The 22,155-nt window shown below is 30.8% G+C and overlaps 2 protein-coding genes across 2 annotated transcripts; one reads left to right on the top strand and one right to left on the bottom strand.

Moving 5' to 3' along the window:
- Window positions 1-4,715: 4,715 nt before the first annotated feature.
- LOC105769649 (uncharacterized) lies at window positions 4,716-7,235 on the bottom strand. Its single transcript, XM_012590418.2, has 3 exons — window positions 6,821-7,235; window positions 6,645-6,734; window positions 4,716-5,074 (listed from the first exon to the last, which is right to left on the bottom strand). The coding sequence occupies exons 1-3, from the start codon at window positions 7,055-7,057 to the stop codon at window positions 4,997-4,999; spliced, it is 405 nt and encodes a 134-aa protein (XP_012445872.1). The 5' UTR covers window positions 7,058-7,235; the 3' UTR covers window positions 4,716-4,996.
- Window positions 7,236-16,952: 9,717 nt separating this feature from the next.
- Window positions 16,953-18,085, top strand: LOC105771101 (ethylene-responsive transcription factor ERF014). The gene has a single exon (XM_012592503.2). It carries the CDS (start codon window positions 17,089-17,091, stop codon window positions 17,812-17,814), a length of 726 nt encoding a protein of 241 aa, XP_012447957.1. The 5' UTR covers window positions 16,953-17,088; the 3' UTR covers window positions 17,815-18,085.
- The last annotated feature ends 4,070 nt before the right edge of the window (window positions 18,086-22,155 follow it).

Below are 22,155 nucleotides of genomic sequence, written 5' to 3'. Positions count from 1 at the left end.
AGTTCTCAGACCTAACTTTATCCTTGAACCAAAGCCTTCTTGGGCACTTATCTATTACATGTAGCACTACTTTTTTTACAAGTAATTATAGTGAGGGAAAAGGTTTACAAACATAGAAATCAAACCCTAAAACTCGTGTTAATCAACTTGAAACCCATTAAATTTATCATTGAACCAATGAGGCAATGACATGATTAGCAGCACTACTTTTTCTTTTCAATAGATATACCACTACTACTAAAGAAAAATACAAGATAATAATGGCAATAGTTTATTATATGTTACGTGTCATTATAGAGTATAAGAGTATGATCTTTTAAATATATAAAAAACTTGAGAAAGAAAATGAATATACACTTATTAGGGTCTTGTGCCCAATACTTATTTGAATCCATAAAAGAAGATTCCAAATGCTAAACATTGATTACAATAGATAATAAATAAGTACAAGAAAAGCAAGGATTAGCAGTTCTATTGCAGGCGATTAGCACATCTAAGTTTTGATAGTTAGAATAAACTATGCATGGGGTGTATGATTGATGAACGTGAATGATGAGATCATGCCATAGAAGCCAAGTGCCGGAAGATTTGTTTTCCAAAGTGGAATTCGTTATACATTTTTCTTAAATCTAGAAACCACTGCATGAACAGTACTTGGCTTATACATAAAGCAATAGATTTTTATTAGATAAGTAGATGAGTTTGATATCATTATTATTCATGAAAGCTCCATTCACTCTTCTTTATTTCCACAAACAAAAGAAAAAAAGTTTTTCAGGGTTTTAAAGATTTATTTGGATTTATATTTATAAACCTGCCCTGATAATGATATGACTAATTAAAATAGAATCCTGAAAATGTTGATTAATTTTATGGAGAAAAAAAGAATACTTTAATTTTATTATATTTCAATGGTTAATTGTAGCCAAGAAAGAAACGATGGGTTTCCATTTTATGGTTGCTTCTCATTCAGCATGCATGATATGGACATTAAAGCTAACCCTTTGCCTCAATAATTGGCTCTTTTGGTTGTATCAAGAAATAATAATAATATAATAAAGCAATGTCTTTTGGTTCAACCACCGAATCACATAAGTATCTCAATGAACTCTGCAACTTGATTGGCCTTATGAGGAACAAGAATTTGCCTCTTGTACGTTGCTCTTCGACTCCGTCTAATGCTTTTGATTCATTTCTATTGGTTCAAAAGCATTCAGCCAGGATTGAAACACCCGCCCCCACTCTATTAACAGGATTTCCACAACGTACACGGCAGAGGCAATCAAATGGTAACCGAATTTGGATATGATTGTCGAATACAAGTTTTTCATAATTTTTTCATGTATTAAGGAGGTCTTTGAAGGGTATCTGAGTATACATCCGAACATAACGTTGAAAGTATGTGTAACTTTTTAAAATTGTTTTAACTAAAATCGACTGATTGGACTGATAATCAAAGATCAAATTGGTTTTCGTCTCCAGTTTTTTTTTCTAACATCGATGGAAACCTATGTGTCAGATATCTTTTGACTGTTCTTGCAACTTATTGGGTAGAAACAACAGATAGACATGAATATCTATACCCAATACAATATGTTCAGTAGCAATATTATAGATCATTCATGGTAAACAAGCACTCTCAAAAGGGCTTGGGGGGGGGGATTACATTGTCAAGTTTGTGGAGTTATGGTTGGACTAAGACAAAAACTGTTCTATCAACTTTCTAGGCTCTCATCCATCAATATACAATTATAAAATCAATTGATAAAAGCCTGGACTTTCTCAGTGGAACATTACACCAGCAAATAGCAAATCATCAATTCTCTCTAGGATTGCAGTAAAGATGTAACAAAATAAAATTATTATTACTCAGTTCAATAAAGTTTGCTTAATCCAGAATATTTGCAGGGAAAAGGTGACAAATCGGATTTCCTATACTATTAGAGAATCAGATAAGGCCATATGTATCCATATATGGTATGAACCATGGTAGCTAGATAATTGTTTTTCGTGAATGTTTATATCATATAATTAAATCATTTAAAGCAAATAATGGTAGAGAATGGGAAGAGCCGTGGAGTTTGAACAATTGCTTATAGAATATAGGCAGTGATATAAAACAAAGAGTATTGTCGTTTTAGTTGAAAGCACAAAGCAATCTGAAGTGGGAAAAACTTTATCTGTTCAGTGGTGTTGTTATTTTGATACATGAAAAAGCTGCTTTTCCAGGTTAATGGGATAGAAGGTAGCGAGACGATGCGTGCACGGTGCCATTATTGAGCCTCGAGTTGATACAGAATCTGTTGCAAAGTTATGATGAGAACTTGAAGATGAAAGATCATTCAAACTTTGCAAAGATGATCAACCCTCAATTAGGAGTTACTTAAACAAGTTGTAAACCAAGGATTTAGCTCAATTGGTTCATCCAATCACTTTTAAAAATAGATATTCAGCAAGTCCGGGACTGAATCATGTATCTGCAACATTTTTTCCCATGGTATTCATGACCTGCACGCTTTGTACCTAAAAAAAAAGATGATAGGTCATGAACGTCTAGTTTATCGAGTGTTATGCCACTTGTGATTTGTGAAGAAACTTTGAGCACGCCCCACCCCGGGCAAAACAAATAGAAACAGAGCCTTTCAACTTGGAAAGTCCTATCGATAGCATCGGTCAAGTTATGTTCTCATTCTAGTCACTTGTAAAGACTAATCAACCTTATTTTAAGCATATAATGAAAACAAATGAATGCATAAGAAAAAGGGAAAAAAAATGATGAATCACTAATTGGTGCAATAACTCAGCATAATATTAAAAAACAGAGCTTAGTCCTGTTGATTCTTGTACGATGACATCCAACAAGTCGGGGTTTCAAATCTCAACACTTATAATCCCTTCCCTAATCTTACGTACAGGAAAAACAAATGTATTACATTAAAGTTATAGACAATGACAGTAGCAGTCCTGACCAGCTAAAGACTCTTTCTCACTTGTACATGTACAGTCTTTTTCATTTTTCCTTTCCCTTTGATGCATGCAATTTCCCTTACTGGTGCTTACTAGACCGAGACATCGTTAACATCCATATATGGAAAGGATGAAGCGAGGATAAAATCGATCATGCACCAGAAAAAGGCAGGAGTTTAATATCAATCCAAGTGCAGCTAACTGCTTGGGACCTTCAAAAATAATGGATTAGTCAAAAGTTGTAAAAAAAATGGTATGAATATGACATTGAAGAACCATGATTTGATGAAAATTTCCATCTCATCACTTTCAATAACTTAAAGTGGCCTGCTTTTGTTTGCATTGATTTAATAATACATGAAAAGAAATTTGCGTTTACCAAGGGCGATAAAAAGTGGGAAAGCCTTTATCTGTTGGCCTTCTTACGGAAATAATCCAAAAAATATTATTATTATGAAAATGAAAAGTTCAAAAACTATAATGAAAATAACCTGAAATGAACCGTGTCGGGTGGTGCCGGTATCCTGATTGCCGGTACCAAAGTCCATCCTTGTGTAATCATTACTTTGTGATTGAGTCGGGAATAAAAAATTAATTTTTTTAGTGTCGACACTGTCATGGCCAGCACCCGTTTATATATTTTTGAGTACTTTTTAAAACATATTAGTATTTCTCGGTTCAAAAAAATATTTTTTTAATAGGTGCCAGTGTTAGGTAACCAGCACAGGAAAAAATTTTCAAAATTTTTTTGTCTGTTTTTTGGTGCCAACATTCACGTTGTTAACACCAATTCATATTTTTAAAAAAATTGTCACTGATGGTGTCAACATTCCCGTTGTCAAATAAATTAATGAACCATGATTTTTTCAAAACTCACACCGATGCCGACAACAAGAACGTCGGCGCCAAAAACACAAAGAAAAAATTTTAAGAAATACCCATATTTTTAAAAAGTACTCGAAAAATACATATGAGTGCCAGTCATGGCAGTGTCGGCACCAAAAAAATTATTTTTTTATCTAACTCAATCACAAAATAATGATTACACGATGAAGGACTTTGGTGCAGGCCATCAGAGTGTCGGCACCACGGCCAGCACTGTTCATTTCAAGTCATTTTTGTTATAATTTTTGAACCTCGGTCATTTTTATAAATAATAATATTTTTGGGTTATTTCTGTAAAAAAACCTTTATCTGTTAGTGTGATGTTATTTTGGGATAGGTGTCCATGAATTTGCGTGCACGGCGCCATACTGAACCTCAACAGCCTATCAAAATTTGTTGTTGTAAAGTCAGGATTTAGCCCAAGTAACTAAAAGCAACCAGATGGAATCCAGTAAGTCAAGGATTAAGCTTAATCCGGTTGATTCATGTAGTCAACTTTAAGAAGTGACATCCAACGAGTTTGAGTTTCGAATCACAACACTTGTAATTCTTTCATTATCCTACACGATAACCTCCTTTGTATAAAAGAATGCATAATCTTACATTAAAGTTGTATATAATGACAGTAGCAGTCCTTCATTGACCAGCCAAAGGTGCAGGTGGGTTGAGCTCTTTTATCTCCTACAGTCTTTTTCATTTTCTTTCCCTTTGATGTATTGCTTTCTCTAACTGGGTACCCACTAGACCAAGATATACTTGACAGCCGTAAATGGAAAAGATGAAAAGAGGACAAAACCGATCGTGCACCACAGATGGCAGGAGTTAAATAACAATCAAATGCAAACCAAGTGGAACAAAGAATATGACATTAAAGAACCATGATTAATGCAATTTTTCATTTCATCACTTTCAAGACCTTAAAGTGGCCTGCTTTTGTTTCCATGGAATTAATGATACACAAAAGATATGAAAAGAAAAATTTGTTTATCGGAGTAAAGCCACAGCGTCAGTGATGGCGGCTAGATTAAACCTAGTAAAAACATACTAAAAATGACATGATGTATATCAAAAATCATTTTCCCTTGTAGTTCTACACGAACTTCGGTATCCATTCCATCACATAACAAAAAATTACAGAGCACTCTTACTGTTTAAAAGCAGCTGCTATCTTCTTACGGACAAGTTCAACCCCAAGTCGAGGAGATAATCTAGGTAGTATTTCCTGAAAGAAAGATTGATATTGCTCGTGAGATGTGCTCTTCAGAATGATCCATATAACTAGCAAATATTTTATCCCATCTTTGTAAAGACTAGTGCAAGGGAAGCTAGAGAAGGATGACCTATTTTAATATCCTTATTATACCTTATGATACTCGAATTCTTCATTTTTCTAAAGTTCCACTACCCGAAACTTGTGTTTGAACATATCAGGACATTGGAATCAGGGCATGATCCTCCAAATATATTAAAAAATTTTGCAAAAAAAATTTAAGAAAATAAATCAGTATACCTGTATTGAACACATGCCTATATCCAACACCCAACTGGGCCTGGATAACAGAAATTATACCCTTACGCTACATTACATCCTAATTTATTTCAATAAAGTAGCATTGTGATTTTATAGTCAACAAGAGCTACTCAAAGGTAACAACATAATCAGAAACTTTTGACTGGACTATAGCCATGACGAGTGCTGGATATCTGATGAAAATGATGGCAAGTAAAGAAAAGTGCAATGTAAAAGGGAATCTGCATCTTTGAGTATGTGCCATCCATCATAAGAGTTATTCCACTATTATACTAAATTAATCAGATTAGATTTGGGGGAAAAACATTAGAAAGAAAACCAAGGTCTTACCTTGAAAACAGTAGTAGTGGAAGAAATCCACCAAATAAAAGAGGGAAAGAATAAAACTTGTTTAAAGTTCACCACTACAGAAAACCTCGTCAATATTCTGTGTTAGTATAAAACATTCCCTCAATAGAGTATCTAAAGATTCTACACTAATGTCATTCTAATTATCTCTGAAGAATGTAGGATCCGTGTCAGTTTAAATACTTCTAAGAACAGGATGTGGAGATTGCCAGCAAGTTTTAACCGAGTAAGCCATAATAAAAGCTTCCTTCTTCAAACATGAAACAAAAATTCCTAAAAGAACATCCCATACATGTCAAGCTAAGTCCCTAAATAATGGTAAACAATATAAATTGACTTCAAACATGAACCAGAGATTACCAGAGAAGTTGTAAGCAAGTTTCAAACTAAAATAGATTTTTAAGAAAACACTCAAGTAAAATAGTAGTTTTCATGTGAATCCTTTGTACAAATGCTAGAGATTACTCTCTACCTAAGATGAACTATACAAGTCATCCTAAACCTTATTTCATAGTTCCAGAGACCCCACTTACTTTTTATACAATGTCCCCTCTTAAAAACAGTTTTTCAAGAACAAGTGATTGCTCATTTCAACCTGAGATGGAAAACTAATGCACCCAATATACTAAACGAAGTGCAATCGAGGTTCCTCCTCTATTCATAAATGATCAAAGACCTTGAAATGACCTGGCTAAAAAAAATTTCCAAATTCAGTAGGCCTTTTAGTAAAATCAAACAGAAAAGCCCAAAACCCTAATTCTAGGAGCTTAAACTATGTCATGGGAAATGAAATCCTCCTCCATTTCTTCCTGTTCATTTAAATGTCCCCTTACACAACCTTCAGTTCACAAATACAAGTTTCCAGGCACTAATAGAGGTTAAAGGAAAAACCCAAATACAAAGAAAAGCTCACCTCAGAGCCATCAGAGAGCACTTTGGCTAAAACGGGTATCTCATATTGATAAGCCTTCTCCCACTCAGGATTGCTGGTAATATCCCTCACCTACTAAAAAAGAACCCAACAATTACAACTTTCCAAGTTCCAATCTTTGTATATGCAAAGACTGACATGTGAGGTGGGGATTTTACCTGCAAAACGACGTCATGGAGGGGGTCCGGGCCGGAAAGTGAGAAGGCGGCGTGAAGTTTTTCTTTGAGGCCATCGCACAAACAGCAGCCAGGCTTTGAGTAGAGAACCAGCTTCCTTGGTTTGGATGGTGAAGAACAAAATGACAAGGGAGAGAAAACCCATTTAGGTTTAAACGCTGGAACGTGAACAATGGATAAAGATCTTGCTGCCATTGTTCCAATACCTTTGGATAGCATTTCGCAGAACTCGGGAGCCGATAGATTTTGTTTTTGAGTGACGGTTGATTATTAAGTTTGAGATTAGACCCGAATTATCTGGGTCACACTTCCAATCAAATTAATTACTTGACTTAATCACCTGATTGGCCCTGAGCCTAGGCAACTTTCCTCGTTTTCATTATATATTTTAATCATGATAGCTCCTAAAGTTGCTAATAGTTACAATTAAGTATAGGATGGCAAAAAAATTCTGAACCGAACTCAATTCATTTGGGACGGATTTTTTTTTTTTTTTAAATCGAGTTTAAGACGGTTGGGTCAAGTTGGGTGAAATTATAAAAATTAGTTAGAATAGAGTTGAGTTTAAGGTAATGTCCTATCAGCCCCGATATATTTACAAAAGTACCTTTGATATATATAAATATATGTATATTAAGTTTTTGCTTTCAATAAATAATTATATGTTAAGTTTTAAATATAAACTTGAAAATTTTAATATTATTTGCTTCAAAAAAAATAAAACAATTAAACATGTAATCTTATTTACTTCAAAATAAAAAATAAAATAATTAAATTAAATTTGAGTCGGGTCGGGTCGAAGTCGGAGTCGGGTCTCTTATTAAATTTCAAATTCGAGTTTGGGATAGATTTTTTTCCTTAAAAGTCGGGGTCAAGTTGGGGTTCGAGCATATCCTTTTTCTTAAAAGTCAAGTTTAGGTTAGGTCCAATTTTAGGTTAGGTTCAGGGTAGACAAAAATTCGCCCTACCCTATCTCGTTGACATCCCTAATCAAGTTCTTAAGACTAATAGGATCTATTTTTTTTTTTTTTTGGTTTAAATTTACTAGAGATCCATGTACCATTTTGAAATTCAAAATTTAATCTCTATTATTTAATTTTAAGACATTGAGTCTGTGACAGCCCAATTTTCAGTGGTGTCGAAAATAGTAATTCGAGATCACTAAATCCGACGAGTGGGTTCGAAAATTTTATTATTTAATTATTATTTATGAGTCAAGTATGATTTTAGAAGACTTTTGAATTAGTAACTTGTGATTTGGAATAATTTATTAGGTAAAATGGTTTCGAAAATTAGGAATCGAGACCTCGATTTCATAAACTGACCTCGATGTCATTGAGTTAGTATTAAATTTTCGTTAGAAATTTTTAATGTTTTGATAGTTAATTAATTTAAAAAGACTCGATTGAAAAAGGTGCAAATTTTGTTAAAATGACTAAATAGCTCAAGTGTTAAATGAGGGAGGACTTAAAAGGAAAATTAGCCCAAAGATGATGGCCTGGGCAGCATAGGCAGGGAAAAATCAAAGAATTAGGTGAAATAAAGGAAAATTTGGAAAACTGAAAATTTTAGCTTACAAATTGAAATAAAAAGAGAATTCTAGAGAATTTATTCATAATTCTCAGCCAAAAACACTATTGAAGAACCCTTAAGAAGCTGCTTTTCATATTTTGCTATAAGTGAGTTCAATTCTTGCTCTTTTCTTGAAATTTTTGTGTTTCTATGATTTTTACAACTAGGTTCAATTGTCTATTTCATTGGTTTTTATTTTATGGGTAATTTTAAAGTTACCATTGATGAGTGTTCAATTTTCATGATGAATTAACATGGATTTGAAGCTTTAATTTTGTTATATGATGATTTTATCAAGTAATTTCAATAGAAATTGATTTTAGGACCAAATTGAGAAAAATACTAAATCTTAGAGTTTGGTATTAAATTTTGTTTATCAAAGTCTTTGTAATAGCTTAGACTATTTAGATAAAATGTTAATTAAAAAAATTAGCTCATTTGATGGGTTAATTGGTGAGGGACTAAATTGCAAAAGCTATAAAAGTGGGGTAATCGTGCAATTTCAAAAATTGAGGGGTATAAATTGTGAAGTGAATTAAAATTTAAATATGTTCTAATGAATGAGTAATTAAATATATATTAGATCAAGAGCCCGTAAATCAACGAGAAAAAAGGGAAATTAACAAAATAGTCCCTAAACTACTACAAATTCTACAAATCTACCCCAGGTAAGTTCATATGATTAAACTTTCATGATTATTTGTTAATTTAGGAATGGTATAATGTATTTATTCATATTTTGTTGTTGAAATTAAGATTATTGTAAAAGTATGAAAATTGAATTGAATGTTTTAAATTAGTAGAACACGGGATTGAGTACGATCGTCCCGTGGCAAAGAATGAATTGACGGATAAGACCATGGTTGGACCATGGCAGTGTTTAAATGTAAGACCATAGCTGGGCTATGACATTTTAATGAAAAGACCGTAACTGGGTTATGACACATTGAAAGTAAAACCATGGTTGGACCATGGCAATATATATATATGTGTGTAAGATCATAGCTGGGCTATGGCATTTTGATGATAAGACCATAATTGGGTTATGGCACTACAAATGTAAGATCATGGTAGGGCCATGGCAATGCATGTGTAAGACCATAGTTGGACTATGGCACAAAGAAAACGATGTACTCATATCCGTAAGCCGTTCTTCGATTCAGTAAGAAATGGTAAAAGACTTATGTGATTGAATTGAAAGATTTATAGATTATTATTGATATTGATCTGAAGGAATTGTGTTTATGGATTTATATTGTATTTGACAGGGAAAAATGTATGATTTATTTACAATATGATTTATTTACAATTTAATTTATTATATTAAGTTCGGTAAGATCAATGTTTAACCTATTGAACTTACTAATTAGTTTCATTAAGCTTACTCGTGTTGTTTAATGTTCTTGTAGATTAACGTGTAGTCGGGAGATTGAATCAACATATCAAGCTACACTATCCAATTTAATCCGGTAGTTTTTGCAATGTAATTTTTGGTTTATTTGGGATGTATAGGGTTGGTTTGGAAATGAAATAGTTTGAATTGTGGTTGTGAATATTAAATGTTTGTATATATTTAATTAGTAATAGAATTTGGTAAATCAATGAAATGAGTTAAATAGGTAAATATAAATAATTGAAATATTGGTGATGTTATGTCATGTTGAGAACATTGTTTTAGCTTGTATTGATTGCTTGATTGGGATATATTATTGGTGTATGTGAATGTTGTGTACAGGTTGATGTTAAAATGAGTGAGAAAAGTGGCCTTAAAATGGCCTATTTTCGTCCACACGGACAGAGACACAGGTATGTATCTCAGCTGTGTGTGACACACGGCCATGCACATGGGCGTGTAGTTTGGCCGTGTGTCCCCTGCAACTTAAAATTTCAAAATCAGAATACCTAGGTTTCTGCACACGGCCTAGCACACGGGCGTGTGACTTGGCTGGGTCACACACAGCCTAGCACACGGGCGTGTGGTTGGCTGTGTGACCCAAGTCAGAGAGTTACACGGGTATGGACACGGGCTGGGACACAGTCGTGCTCTTCACATCAAATGCCCACACGGTCTAAGACACGGGCATGTCTCCTAGCCGTGTGAGTCACACAGTCGGCCACACGGGCGTGTGTCCCCTGCTCTTAAGAAAATTTTTAAAATTTTGGAAAAAAATTCCCTAAGTATCTGGTTTAGTCCCGATTCACTTTTAAGGTGTATATTGGGCCTCAATGGCTCATTTAAGGGACAATATGAGTGTTATATGATTGATTCTTGATTTGTATATTAAATGTAATGAAATATTTGTAATTAGTCGATAAAGTTCGATAATGCTTAGTAACCCTATTCCGGGGACGAATAAGGGTTAAGGGTATTACAGAGTCTCTGAATTTTTTTTAAATCTTGGTCCTCGTCTAATTGTGGTTAAAGTAAAGTTAAAAATAGTAAAACAATTTTTTAACCCTCAACGTTTTGCAATTTTTATTAATTTGGTATTTATTCTTACTACATAAAAAGTTTAAATTTTAGTTCTTTCATATTTAAATAAAAATAAAAATTTCAAAATTATGAAAAAATAAAATTCAAAAAATCTTTAAAATTTTAAAAATTCTAAAATTCTAAAATTATTATAAATATAAAAGATCCAAAAAATATGTTGCTACTCATTGAATGGTAATAAGAAGTATTCATGGGCCGTGTAACCTAGCCAACCCGATCAATCTGACTCATTTGAGCTTATATTTTAACCTTGGATTTACCCATTTTAATATATAACAAAATATAAAAACTTTTCATTGATATTAATTTTATATTTAAATTTAAATATAAAAGAATTTGTTATTATTTTAAATAGTGAATGTTGTAGTAAACAAACTCCAAACTTTTTTTTTTTGAAATCAGACCTTGGCCTAACCTTGCCTATGGTGAACACCTCTAATGGTAATAAGATATTTTCAAATTTTAAACTGTTTAATCAATTTATATTAAATCATATTTGAATAAGTCTTTAATTAATTTCATTCAAATAATTTATATATCAAAATATTTTTAATTAAATTTAATTATAAAGTATATGAAATATTAGTATAAAAAATTTAAGTAATGATATAAACTCTAAATTGATTTGACTTAAATTTCAATATATTTGTAAAAAAATTGTTAAAAATACTTTATATAAAAATTTTTAGATTTAATTTATTACCTTTATATTTTACAAATATAGGCCCATTTTTATACAAATTTCTCTTAATGTAATGTATTTTAAACAAAAATAATCTTAAATTTAACATTATTATTTAAAAATTATCTTGTATCATTATTTAAAATTACGTTATACTAATGTTCGAAAAATTTTACTTTATACTAACATTTTATATATTTTATAATTAGATTTACATAAAAAGATATATAATTAATTTGATTTAAAATTTTAAAAATTATTCAATTTGATTTAATATGAACAGAACAAATATCTCAAATTTTGGAGAAAATATATTAACATTCATGGAGTAAATAACACATGTTTTGAATTTTTGAAAATATTTATATTTTTAAATTGTTTAAAATTTTTTATTTAAAGTGTTTTTATTTTGCATACTATTTTATATTTTATTGAAAATAAGAAAAAAATAGTTTTAAAAACATTTTTATGATTATTTATGTACTTTTTAAAAAGTAAGGACCAATTAATAAAAACTACAAATGTTAAGGGCTAAAAAAATTATTTTACCTTTTTTATAGAAACCTCATTAACAATTCTAATAGTAAATTATGGATGACAAAACCTAAACCGCCTCATGGATTCCGAACCAATCTGTTCTGAATGTAGCAATTTTTTTTGTTTGAAAAGTTGATGCGGGACGGTGCAAGGTAGATTTTTTCTTTTAGATAGTGGGTATAGAGCAGTTATACTTATTGATTGCCTTGCTCCAACCCAATCCACTATACTTATCATTTTATTCGTGTATATATAAATTATTAAAAGGAAAAAAATATAATAATGTAATATAGAAAAAATAATATATTTTATGTTTAAACTTTTTTGGGAGAATTGTGTTTAAATATTTACTTAACTTTAAAAATATTGAAAATATTAAAGATAAGTAGAAAAAATTAAATTGAAGTAGAGTAAAGTGGGGCAGGAATGAATGCATCTAACATCTAAGGAGGTAATAGTGAATTTCAAGATTATACATCTATAGTGGAGCGGAGCTAGGGGTGAGCAAAATCCGATTTGATTTGAAAAACTCGATAAAAAATTTAAATTTTGAATTAAATAGTTTGAATTATTTGAGTTAATCAAGTTATTTAGATCAACTCTAATAAAAAATTAAGTTTTTTGGTTTAACTCGAATATGAATTATACAATTCGAGTTATCCAAAAATCCGAATAAGAAAAGGCAAAACTACGTCGTTTTGATAAATGTTTACCTTTTCTAAAGTTAAAAGTCAAAACTATTAAGTTAAATGGCAAAATTCCATTGTTTTGATAAATATTTACTCATTAAGTTAAAAAGGTAAAACAATTATATTGTTTATATAGTTAAATAATCTTATACTTCGTCTACTGGTTAAATAATCGGTCCATGTAAACGTAACATTGAGTATGAATAATATGATTTGTTAACTCAACTAAACTTAACTCGAAATTTTTTCACTCGATTCGATTCGATTCGAAAAAAATTCAAATTGAATTCGGTTGCTAAAATATGATTCGTCAACTCGACTAACTCGAATTTTTTACTCGATTCGACTCGACTCGATCGAATACTCACTCCTAAGCGGAGCAGTGGTGGAGTAAAAGTGTGCCAATTGTGAAGTGATAGTGGATCTAGCAGTATTCGCCCCCACCCCGCCCCATCAATCTTGTTTTTAGATTTTATAAATAATTATTAATTTATTTTTATAATTTCTAAATTTTTTAATATACATTTGAACTCATCTAGAATAAATCTGGACAAATGGTTAATTCAAATGAACTTGGACAACCATATGCCAAGGTTCATTCCAAACATAATTTTTATTAATCATTTTTAAATTTTTTTATAATTTTCTTTTTTGAAATATGTTTTAAAAAATTTGAAATTTATTTTTTGACATGGCATGCCACATTAGCATCTTTTCATATGGCATACCACGTGTCATCCTTTGGTGATTGTCGTCAATCATGTCAATGCCTTTAACGGTCAAACCAGTCAACTAACAATTTCTGTTAATAGAAAGACCTAGTTAATTATTATTTTTGTATATTAATGACTTAATAGGATGCACTTTCTTTTAAGGGATCAATTGATTTTTATTTTTTAATTTTACTAAAAGCTTTTTTTTTTTACCTTTAATCATTTTGAATGGACGTAAAAAAATGTATACCATGACAATGACACATAAAAAAATTGTGTATTACAATAATTTAGATTTAATTTTTATTTTTTACACACACAAAAATTCAACACCGGCATCACATAATGACCTCCAATCCAATGGCTGCCACATAATTATCCATTAACCCCCAAATTAGCAATGATTATTGAAAGGGTTAGGATAAAAACATCATAATTTGGAAACGAAGAAAACAAAAGAACAGCCTTAGTCTCATTCTATATGCTGCGACTTCAAGCTGTAACAGGAAGTAATGATTACATTTCAAGCTGTAAAACATGAAATATCAACTAACCCAAACTACTGCATGCATTGGTGTGTTCCAGCTAAAAACCATACTTCATATGCACTAATAATTGGCCAAGGAAATAGATAATCTCTTATTAGCTACCATGTTTGCTCTGTAAGAAGGTTCATAAACACTGGAAAGTTTAGAAGATAAAAACAGAACAAAACAAAACGAAAATGGAGAGCAACTCAATTCGGTAAAAACAGAAAAAGGTTAATTTGGTAAATCTGCATTCAAGTTGTTGAATAGCTGTATCTACGTAATACAATCTCATGAAGGCCTTTTTTAAACTTGTTTTAAAATCTCCGGGTTTGAAGTCAACAAGGATTACGTGAGCCATCACTCTGGATATATATGGTGGTTGCTGTGGATAATATACATTAAACCCTTTGAAAACAACCTTCCTAGCACTTTCGCCTATCTTTGCCCTTACCCCCATTTCAATATATTCTGGTCCTACTTCCAGTTGGCTAACGCTCAATCCCCTTTTTACCTCACAAGATCTAATTATTTCTTTGTCAATTTCCTCGAACCACCCAGTACGGAATAAGGGTTATGGGGGTACGGCAATGTCAATGCCAGTTCAGCACAACAACATTTATGTACACATAACTATCCGTATGGATGTACAATAATATTTGATGAGACTTGAGATGACCAGAAGCATGAATCTTCTGTTTAATTATTTTCTCTGCTTTAGGACAGATTTTATATATCGATTTGCCTTACTATAATCGATCTTGCACTGCAGAATTGCCCCAGACAAGTAAAGATCTTTTTGGCCCCTCCTACTGGCATATATATATATTGTTTGAGCTATAAATCATACAAAAATGAGATACCCAAATTTCATAACCCAGTAACAGGTAAAACCTACAAGAAGTTTACTCTGAAAGACAGGTGTTAAAAAAGTTTATCAATAACATTAACATCAGTAAACAAAACTGTGATACATTATGAGCTCAGGGGCACAGCTTCTGAGCCGAATGATTAAATATAAAAATGAAATATCCTTCCCATTTCCAAGAAACCAAGCCCTTGTTTCATTCCTTAATTTCTGAAAAAATTTTAAGATAAAGAAATGAACCAAGGGATGGTCTCACACATGTGAAAGAGATACTGTTTTTAAATACATGTTACTTATATGGCGAATCGGATCAATGCCAGAGCACCTGCCCGATAGGAATAGTTTTGCAATTAATACAGAACAAAATACACTTGTTAATTTAAGGAAAGAGAGATGCGATGCCTTCTTGATTGAAGCAGGGTTTTTGTACGGATTGACCACACTATTCTTTTTATTCACACATGAGTAATGTTCATTGGGAAGAACATTTTCTCTCTCTCATGGCAAAAAGTATTACTTGGGCCGCCATTATTGCTCACAAACAGGTTTTCTTATCTTATGTCGAAGGGCCCCCTTTTATGAACCTTTGACTGGAAGGAACTTTGTACTAATCTGTATGTATGTATGTATGTATGTATGTATGTATGTATGTATGTATGTAGCCTTTTTTGCAAAAATGTTGGGCACGTTTTGCCAGGCGTATCATTGCCAATTTGCCTGACAAGGGCAACAACCGTGTGCTGGAAAGTTTGAAAAATTGGTTCATCCCATTCGAACATCCCCAAGTGTGAAAACTAACCAAGTTTATTCGTATTTTGGTCCAGGGATATTAGTTTTGGTTTTGTTTGCCGTACCATAAAGAGAATCCCCTCGAGGTAAGCAGGAGTGAGAAACTTGGGAAGAAAGAAAGTCAAGACATGTAGGCATAAAGCAGCCAAGCATAAAAACACCATGAAAGTTGAAACAGTTGAGAGATGTGTGTCATAAGGGCTTCTAATTTATTAATCAGTAAATAGAGTGAAAAAGATGGTTTTTGAGAAGGCATGAGGGCCAAGAGACGCGGTTTCAGAGCTGCAAGACAGAGCAGCAACAGCTGGTTTTGTTTTTTCTACATTGGGGTAATGAATGGCTTAGTTAAGCACTAGGATTTAGACTGCGCGTCTCACACCCCACCCATTAAAACTAATGCCTAGCAGATCCTGGAAGTTGCCTATAAAGAATCCTATGTTTCTCTCTCTCTCTCTCTCACACACACTCCTTTATTATTATCTTAAATAATCAAAAGGGTTTTTTCCCATAAAAAGGAAAAAGAAAAACCAATATTTCTACAATTTATTATATCAGCTATAAAGAAAAGTACAGTAAAACATAATGTATTTTAATGAAAACCCTGGTGGAAAAGTTTCTGGTTTACCCCTTTCCTGGTTTCTTTTCTTATTCTTTATTTTCTGGGTATCAACTGGGGTGGGGACTGACTTGCTTAGCAAGTCAATCTAACTCTAAAAACAGCCATTTAACTTGAGTCATTCACTTCTAACAGCTATCGAATCATAGCATGTTGCATTCATGTTCCATCATTTCCTGGCTGTTAAATTTTAAATCTTTCTGCAGAAAGTCTAAGAAAATGACTTTATTACATTAATGGTATTTAATATTGAATGATTCAAAGGGGGCAAAAAAACGTTTCTTCTAGCTGTAATTTGTTCATTGTCTACAAAACTATTTGTGCTTAATTCCTTGATCTTTCCTCCTCTAATCAAGAATTAGCCAATGAGGTTGAATATTGGGGTTTGCAAATTGACATTTCTGCTGTGTACTTAATCATTATATTTTCATTTCCACGTGTTTGGTACAAACTATTTATTATATACTTAGCCATAGGGAACAGGGGTTTTACCATTGAACAGTAAACTATTGTCTATTTCTTTCTTTCTTTTTTTAATTAGTCTAAAATATCTGTCTGTCAGCCATTTTCTTATTCATATGTGGAGTAACACTGATTGACCGACGGATCTTCCCAACATTAAAAACTCTCACTCTCCCACCATCTATAAATATCAACATCTTTCGTCACTTTCAAAAGAACAAGAAACCATTTGATCCATAGCTCATCAAAGCATTAATTGATAACTGAAAATTGTTGTTGAGTGCTCGACTGCTAGTTGCCAATGGTGAAGACTGATCTGCAGAAGATTCAAGTTCAACCACAACCATCAAAGCAAATGAAGGCATCAACATCACCCACACCACCACCACCATCCTCATCAGCATGCAAAAAGAAGAAATATAAGGGTGTAAGAATGAGGAGCTGGGGTTCTTGGGTGTCAGAGATTAGGGCTCCAAATCAAAAAACAAGAATCTGGTTAGGGTCTTATTCTACACCAGAAGCTGCTGCAAGAGCCTATGATGCTGCACTTCTTTGCCTCAAAGGTTCCTCAGCTAATCTCAACTTCCCAATCACATCCTCACATTACATCCCTGACCCTGACACCCTTTTGTCTCCCAAGTCAATACAAAGAGTGGCTGCTGCAGCTGCTAATAGTTTTGTCGTCGGTCATGGCGTCTCCAGTGCCGCCACCCCACCGATATCCCCACCACCTCCCTCCACATCCTCCTCTTCACCAGCTTCTTCCCCATCAATGTCCTCCTCACCATCTGATCATCAAGTAGTTGATGTTGATGATGATGCTTATGTGTCACTCATACAATCTCTTGCTGCAAACGACGAGCCTATTTCTCTGATGGAACCATGGTACTCCTCCTTTGACAGCTGCCTGCAATATTCTCCCAAGCATATTGATCAGATGTTCAATGTATCCTCACTTAATCCACCCTCAATGATCCATGATTTCTATGATGAAGGTGATGATATCCGCCTATGGAGTTTTTGCTAAGGCAAAAAAGAAAAAGTCCAGCATTAAACCATTCTTTTATTCATTCCTATTCATTGATATTGATCTTCACTTGTTGCTTGAAGATGTTACTGACAGTGACCAAACAATTCATATTTTAGTGTAATTTGAGTTAAGGAGAATGAATCCACATGGAACTGAAACCATTGTTTTTTGGAACTCTAATGTGGAGCCTTCTACATATTCAATGTATCAAATTATGAATATTGTCATATTTAAGAGAAAAAAAAATCATCTTTTTTTTTTTCATTTTTCATTTTCCTGTTCCATTTATTTGCAGAGGCCTTTGGGAAGTGTGGGGAGCCCCCAGTTTACTTTAATTTGTCATGGTCAAAAATATTCACCGGGAACAAACTGTAGAGACCGTTGAAACTTGAAACCGAAGCAGTTTTGTGCTTGTTAAAAAATTCAAAGTTAACATTATACGCGGTAAGGGAATAGATAGATTGTAAAAATGGGATGTTCCAAGTTACTTGATTTAACCAATGAAGCCCTTTTTATCCAAACAAGAAAAAAAAAAAAGGAAAGCCTCGAAGCTGTTCACATTTGAGTTACGGAAATATTAGGTTAAACGCCCTTTATTATTAAATGAATTATTTAATTTCTGTATTATTAAAAAAATATAATAAATTTTAATTTTAATATAATTAATATTTATGGTATAAAAATATCTTGAGTTTTTCTAATTATAGTTCAATTTCAAATAAAAATTTCATTTACAGAATAATAAAAACTTTAAAAATATTAACTCTATTAAGCAATAAATCATTGATCTTATTTGATTCTTTTTCATATTACAAGGACTAAATCGATTCATTTAATAGTAGATGGATTAATTTAATCAAGTCCCTATAATAGAAGGATCTCTCATGTACATTTACGGAAGAATTATGTATAGATTTGTTAGTTAACTAAATTGAGATTAGTTAACTAGTTTAAGTTCCTACATTTGTTTAACAGAAAATGACTTAGGAAAATGTTTTTTCTTGTGTTTTTTTGTAAAATATAGCTTAGTCAACGGAAAAATGAATTATAGGTTAATATAAAATAAATCTTTTTTTTGTAAATTGATTTACCCTTTTAAAAATTGTAAGTCATTCTCCAAAAAAAGACTCTTTTATGAGTAATTTTGTTTTATATAAAATTAACTTGATCAAGTCTAATGTTGTTATATTATTATATTATTAATGATTTTTATTTTAATTCTTAAAATATTTAAAAATTAAAATATTAATATCAAATGTTATAATGTTTAATATTATTAAACATATATATTTAATTACTTATATTTAATAATATAATAAATTATTTAAAAATATATTTAGTATTACAATCTTATTTTAATAATAAATTTTGAAAATAATAATTTTAAAATTTAAATAATATTCTTAATACATTATTGAAAATATATTTATATTAATCATTTTAATAATAAGTATATATTAAAATTTAAAATATTTAACAATAAAATAATTTATAGAATAAAATATGGTTATCTTAATTATATTAATATGAATATCTGTTTAAACCATTCTTAACTTTATTTATCCATTCCAACTCTAATGTGTCATTATCTACTCCCATGTATGTAATATATACAATTTAATAATTAGACATTGTTTATTATTAAGTTTATATATAATATTTATTATAAAATATCATCTTGTTATAAAATAAATTTCGATCGTCAAAAAGAAATGATACTATAATATTTTGTAACAAATGTATTTATGTCATGTTTGTTTCATTAAGAACAATTTTAGAAAATGATTTATAAAAATTTGTCAAATAATGGAAAATATTTTACGATAATAATCAAAACCAACTTTTCAAGAAGATCAATTCATTTTCAAAAAACATTTTCGAAAGTTGTTTTTAGTGAAACAAGCATAACCTAAAATGATTATGTTGTAGAAATAAAAACAATCTAAAATACTTGATGTTCAAATTCATTATGATCTTGATTCAAATAGTACGGATTACCTAAATTTATTATTAGGAGCATAATGAGAGTTCTTAGACTTTTGATTAAATAATATGATTGCAATTTTAATCTCTCTCGAATATTAATAATTTAATTTAATTATTTTAATTTATTTGTTAAAAATACATTTTTATCCTTATCAAAAAGTAAAAATTTTATTTAAGTTATTTGAATACAAAATTTTAGCTTTGTCTCACAAAGCTTTTAATTTATCTCAACAATTCATCACATAATTTCTCATTTATACCATAGGAATGTTAATTTAAATATATGGTTTTTAATATTATAATTTATTTTGAGGGAAATATGTGGTACACAACAGTATAATTTTAGAGTTCATGAGATAATGTTAGGGATTGACAAGTGTTTTATATGAATATAGTAATTTTTTTGAAAAATATTTTTAAAAAGAGACAAGTGTCAATTTTAATATTACCTGTGAAATAAAAAATATATAGTGTCATTGTACCAAATACTAACCCTTATTTTAAAGTGATTAGTCTTTAGCATCATGTGCAATGCATGTGAATATACGTGTAAATAAAATAACAATAAATTTAAAATCATAAGGTATTGCTTATTGATTAAATTGGATAGTTTAAATTACTAATATTACTTCAACACTTTTGAATAAATGTAAAAGGATTTTTTGAAAATTTAAGTAAATATCTCGTAAAAAATTATTTTGAGAATTGAGATTAGAGTTTGATTAATTTGTATGTTCAACATTGAGCTTATGTTGCGTTTTATTACTTCGTAGTTGCAAATTACTTAAACAACAATAATAGGTTGAAATTTTGTATAGAATTATAATTACAATACTAATTAGAAAAATTGTATAAAGTAAAATTAAAAATCAATAACAACATAAAATCATAAAGGGAAGCTGTTATATTAAACAATGATAGAAGGAACTGAATAAGAGGGTGAGTTTAAAAGAAATTTAGTATAACTGTATTATAAATTAAGAAAATGCGTTATGATTAGAGGTGATCATGGGCAGGGCCGGGTTGGGTTTAGACAAAATTTTAGGCCCGTTTTCTAGGCTCGATTCTGGTTTGGCCTGAAATATGGGCCTAAAAATTTTTTCAAGCTCGGCCCGACCCATATTAATATATATTTAATATATAATATATATTTGATTAAAAATAAATATATATATATTTGATCAAAAATAAAAAAAATATATTTAATATATAGTTCGGGTCAGGCCAGGCCCTTGCCAAAAAAGTTTTACCCAAGGCCCAGTCCATTTTCTAAACAGGTCTTGTTTTTTTTGCCTAAACTCATATTTCGAGCCTATATTTTTACCCGAACCCTCCCATTTTTCGGGCAGGCCGTCGGGTCGGGCCGGGTAGCTCAACCCATGATCACCTGTAGTGATGATGAATGAATATTATAATTTAACTCATCATTGATTAAAATGATCTTTCATTACTTTCCGATGTCATTCTCATTTGACTATGCTTTGAAATTTTATATTCGACAAGTCATTACTTCAATACTCAATACTCTATTATTTTTTAGATACTTTAAACTTATTAATGCTAATAACCTTTATTTGTTGAATGCCATTTATAATGATAAATTTTAGTTTTAATTAGTATATAAGCGTAACACTAATTAAACAATGATTGGTTTAAAATAATAAATTATTAATAATTAATATGTTCAATTGTGTAGTTCAAATCAATAAAAACTCTATTATATAAAAAATAAAATTATTGATATGATTTTATCTATTATTTTTATAGGAGATTTTATTTATTATTCTTATCTATATAGTTCAAATGAATGAAAATTCTTGAAAAAAATTATTTATTAAACCCCATGTGTTGGCTTAATGGTCAGGCTGTTCACCATATCAGGTGTGGTCTGGGTTTGAATCACACTAGTTGCATAGCCCTCCTCTTATAATTCATCAAAAAAAATATTTATTTAATGTCAATTTAGTAATTAAATTAATATTAAAGAGTACTTCGTCTATTTAAGTTTTTTTTTAAGTCGTGATTTTATATATATTATAGATATATATTTTAATAAATTCTAATTTTTAAAGGGTACATAAATATTATTAATTAAATTAAATCAAAGTGATTTATAACAATAAAAAAATAAAAAAAATGTAAATTATAACAGATTCAAACTTAAATATTTTTAAAATTACATTGTCAATTTCCATTAATGGATCATATCTAAAAATTCTAACCAAGCTAGCTAAAAATTTTCAAAAACTTTGTTAATAATCAGTTCTCTCTATTTTCTTTACATGGACCCAATTTAGTTAGAGAAGACCCATTTTAAGGCCGAATTTACCTGAGTTTTGATCAATAATCCAA

The sequence above is a fragment of the Gossypium raimondii genome, chromosome 5, assembly GCF_025698545.1.
Source record: "Gossypium raimondii isolate GPD5lz chromosome 5, ASM2569854v1, whole genome shotgun sequence".
Lineage (NCBI taxonomy): Eukaryota > Viridiplantae > Streptophyta > Magnoliopsida > Malvales > Malvaceae > Gossypium > Gossypium raimondii.
The sequence above is the reverse complement of the archived record's forward strand: the minus strand, read 5'-3'. Positions and strand labels throughout refer to the sequence as shown.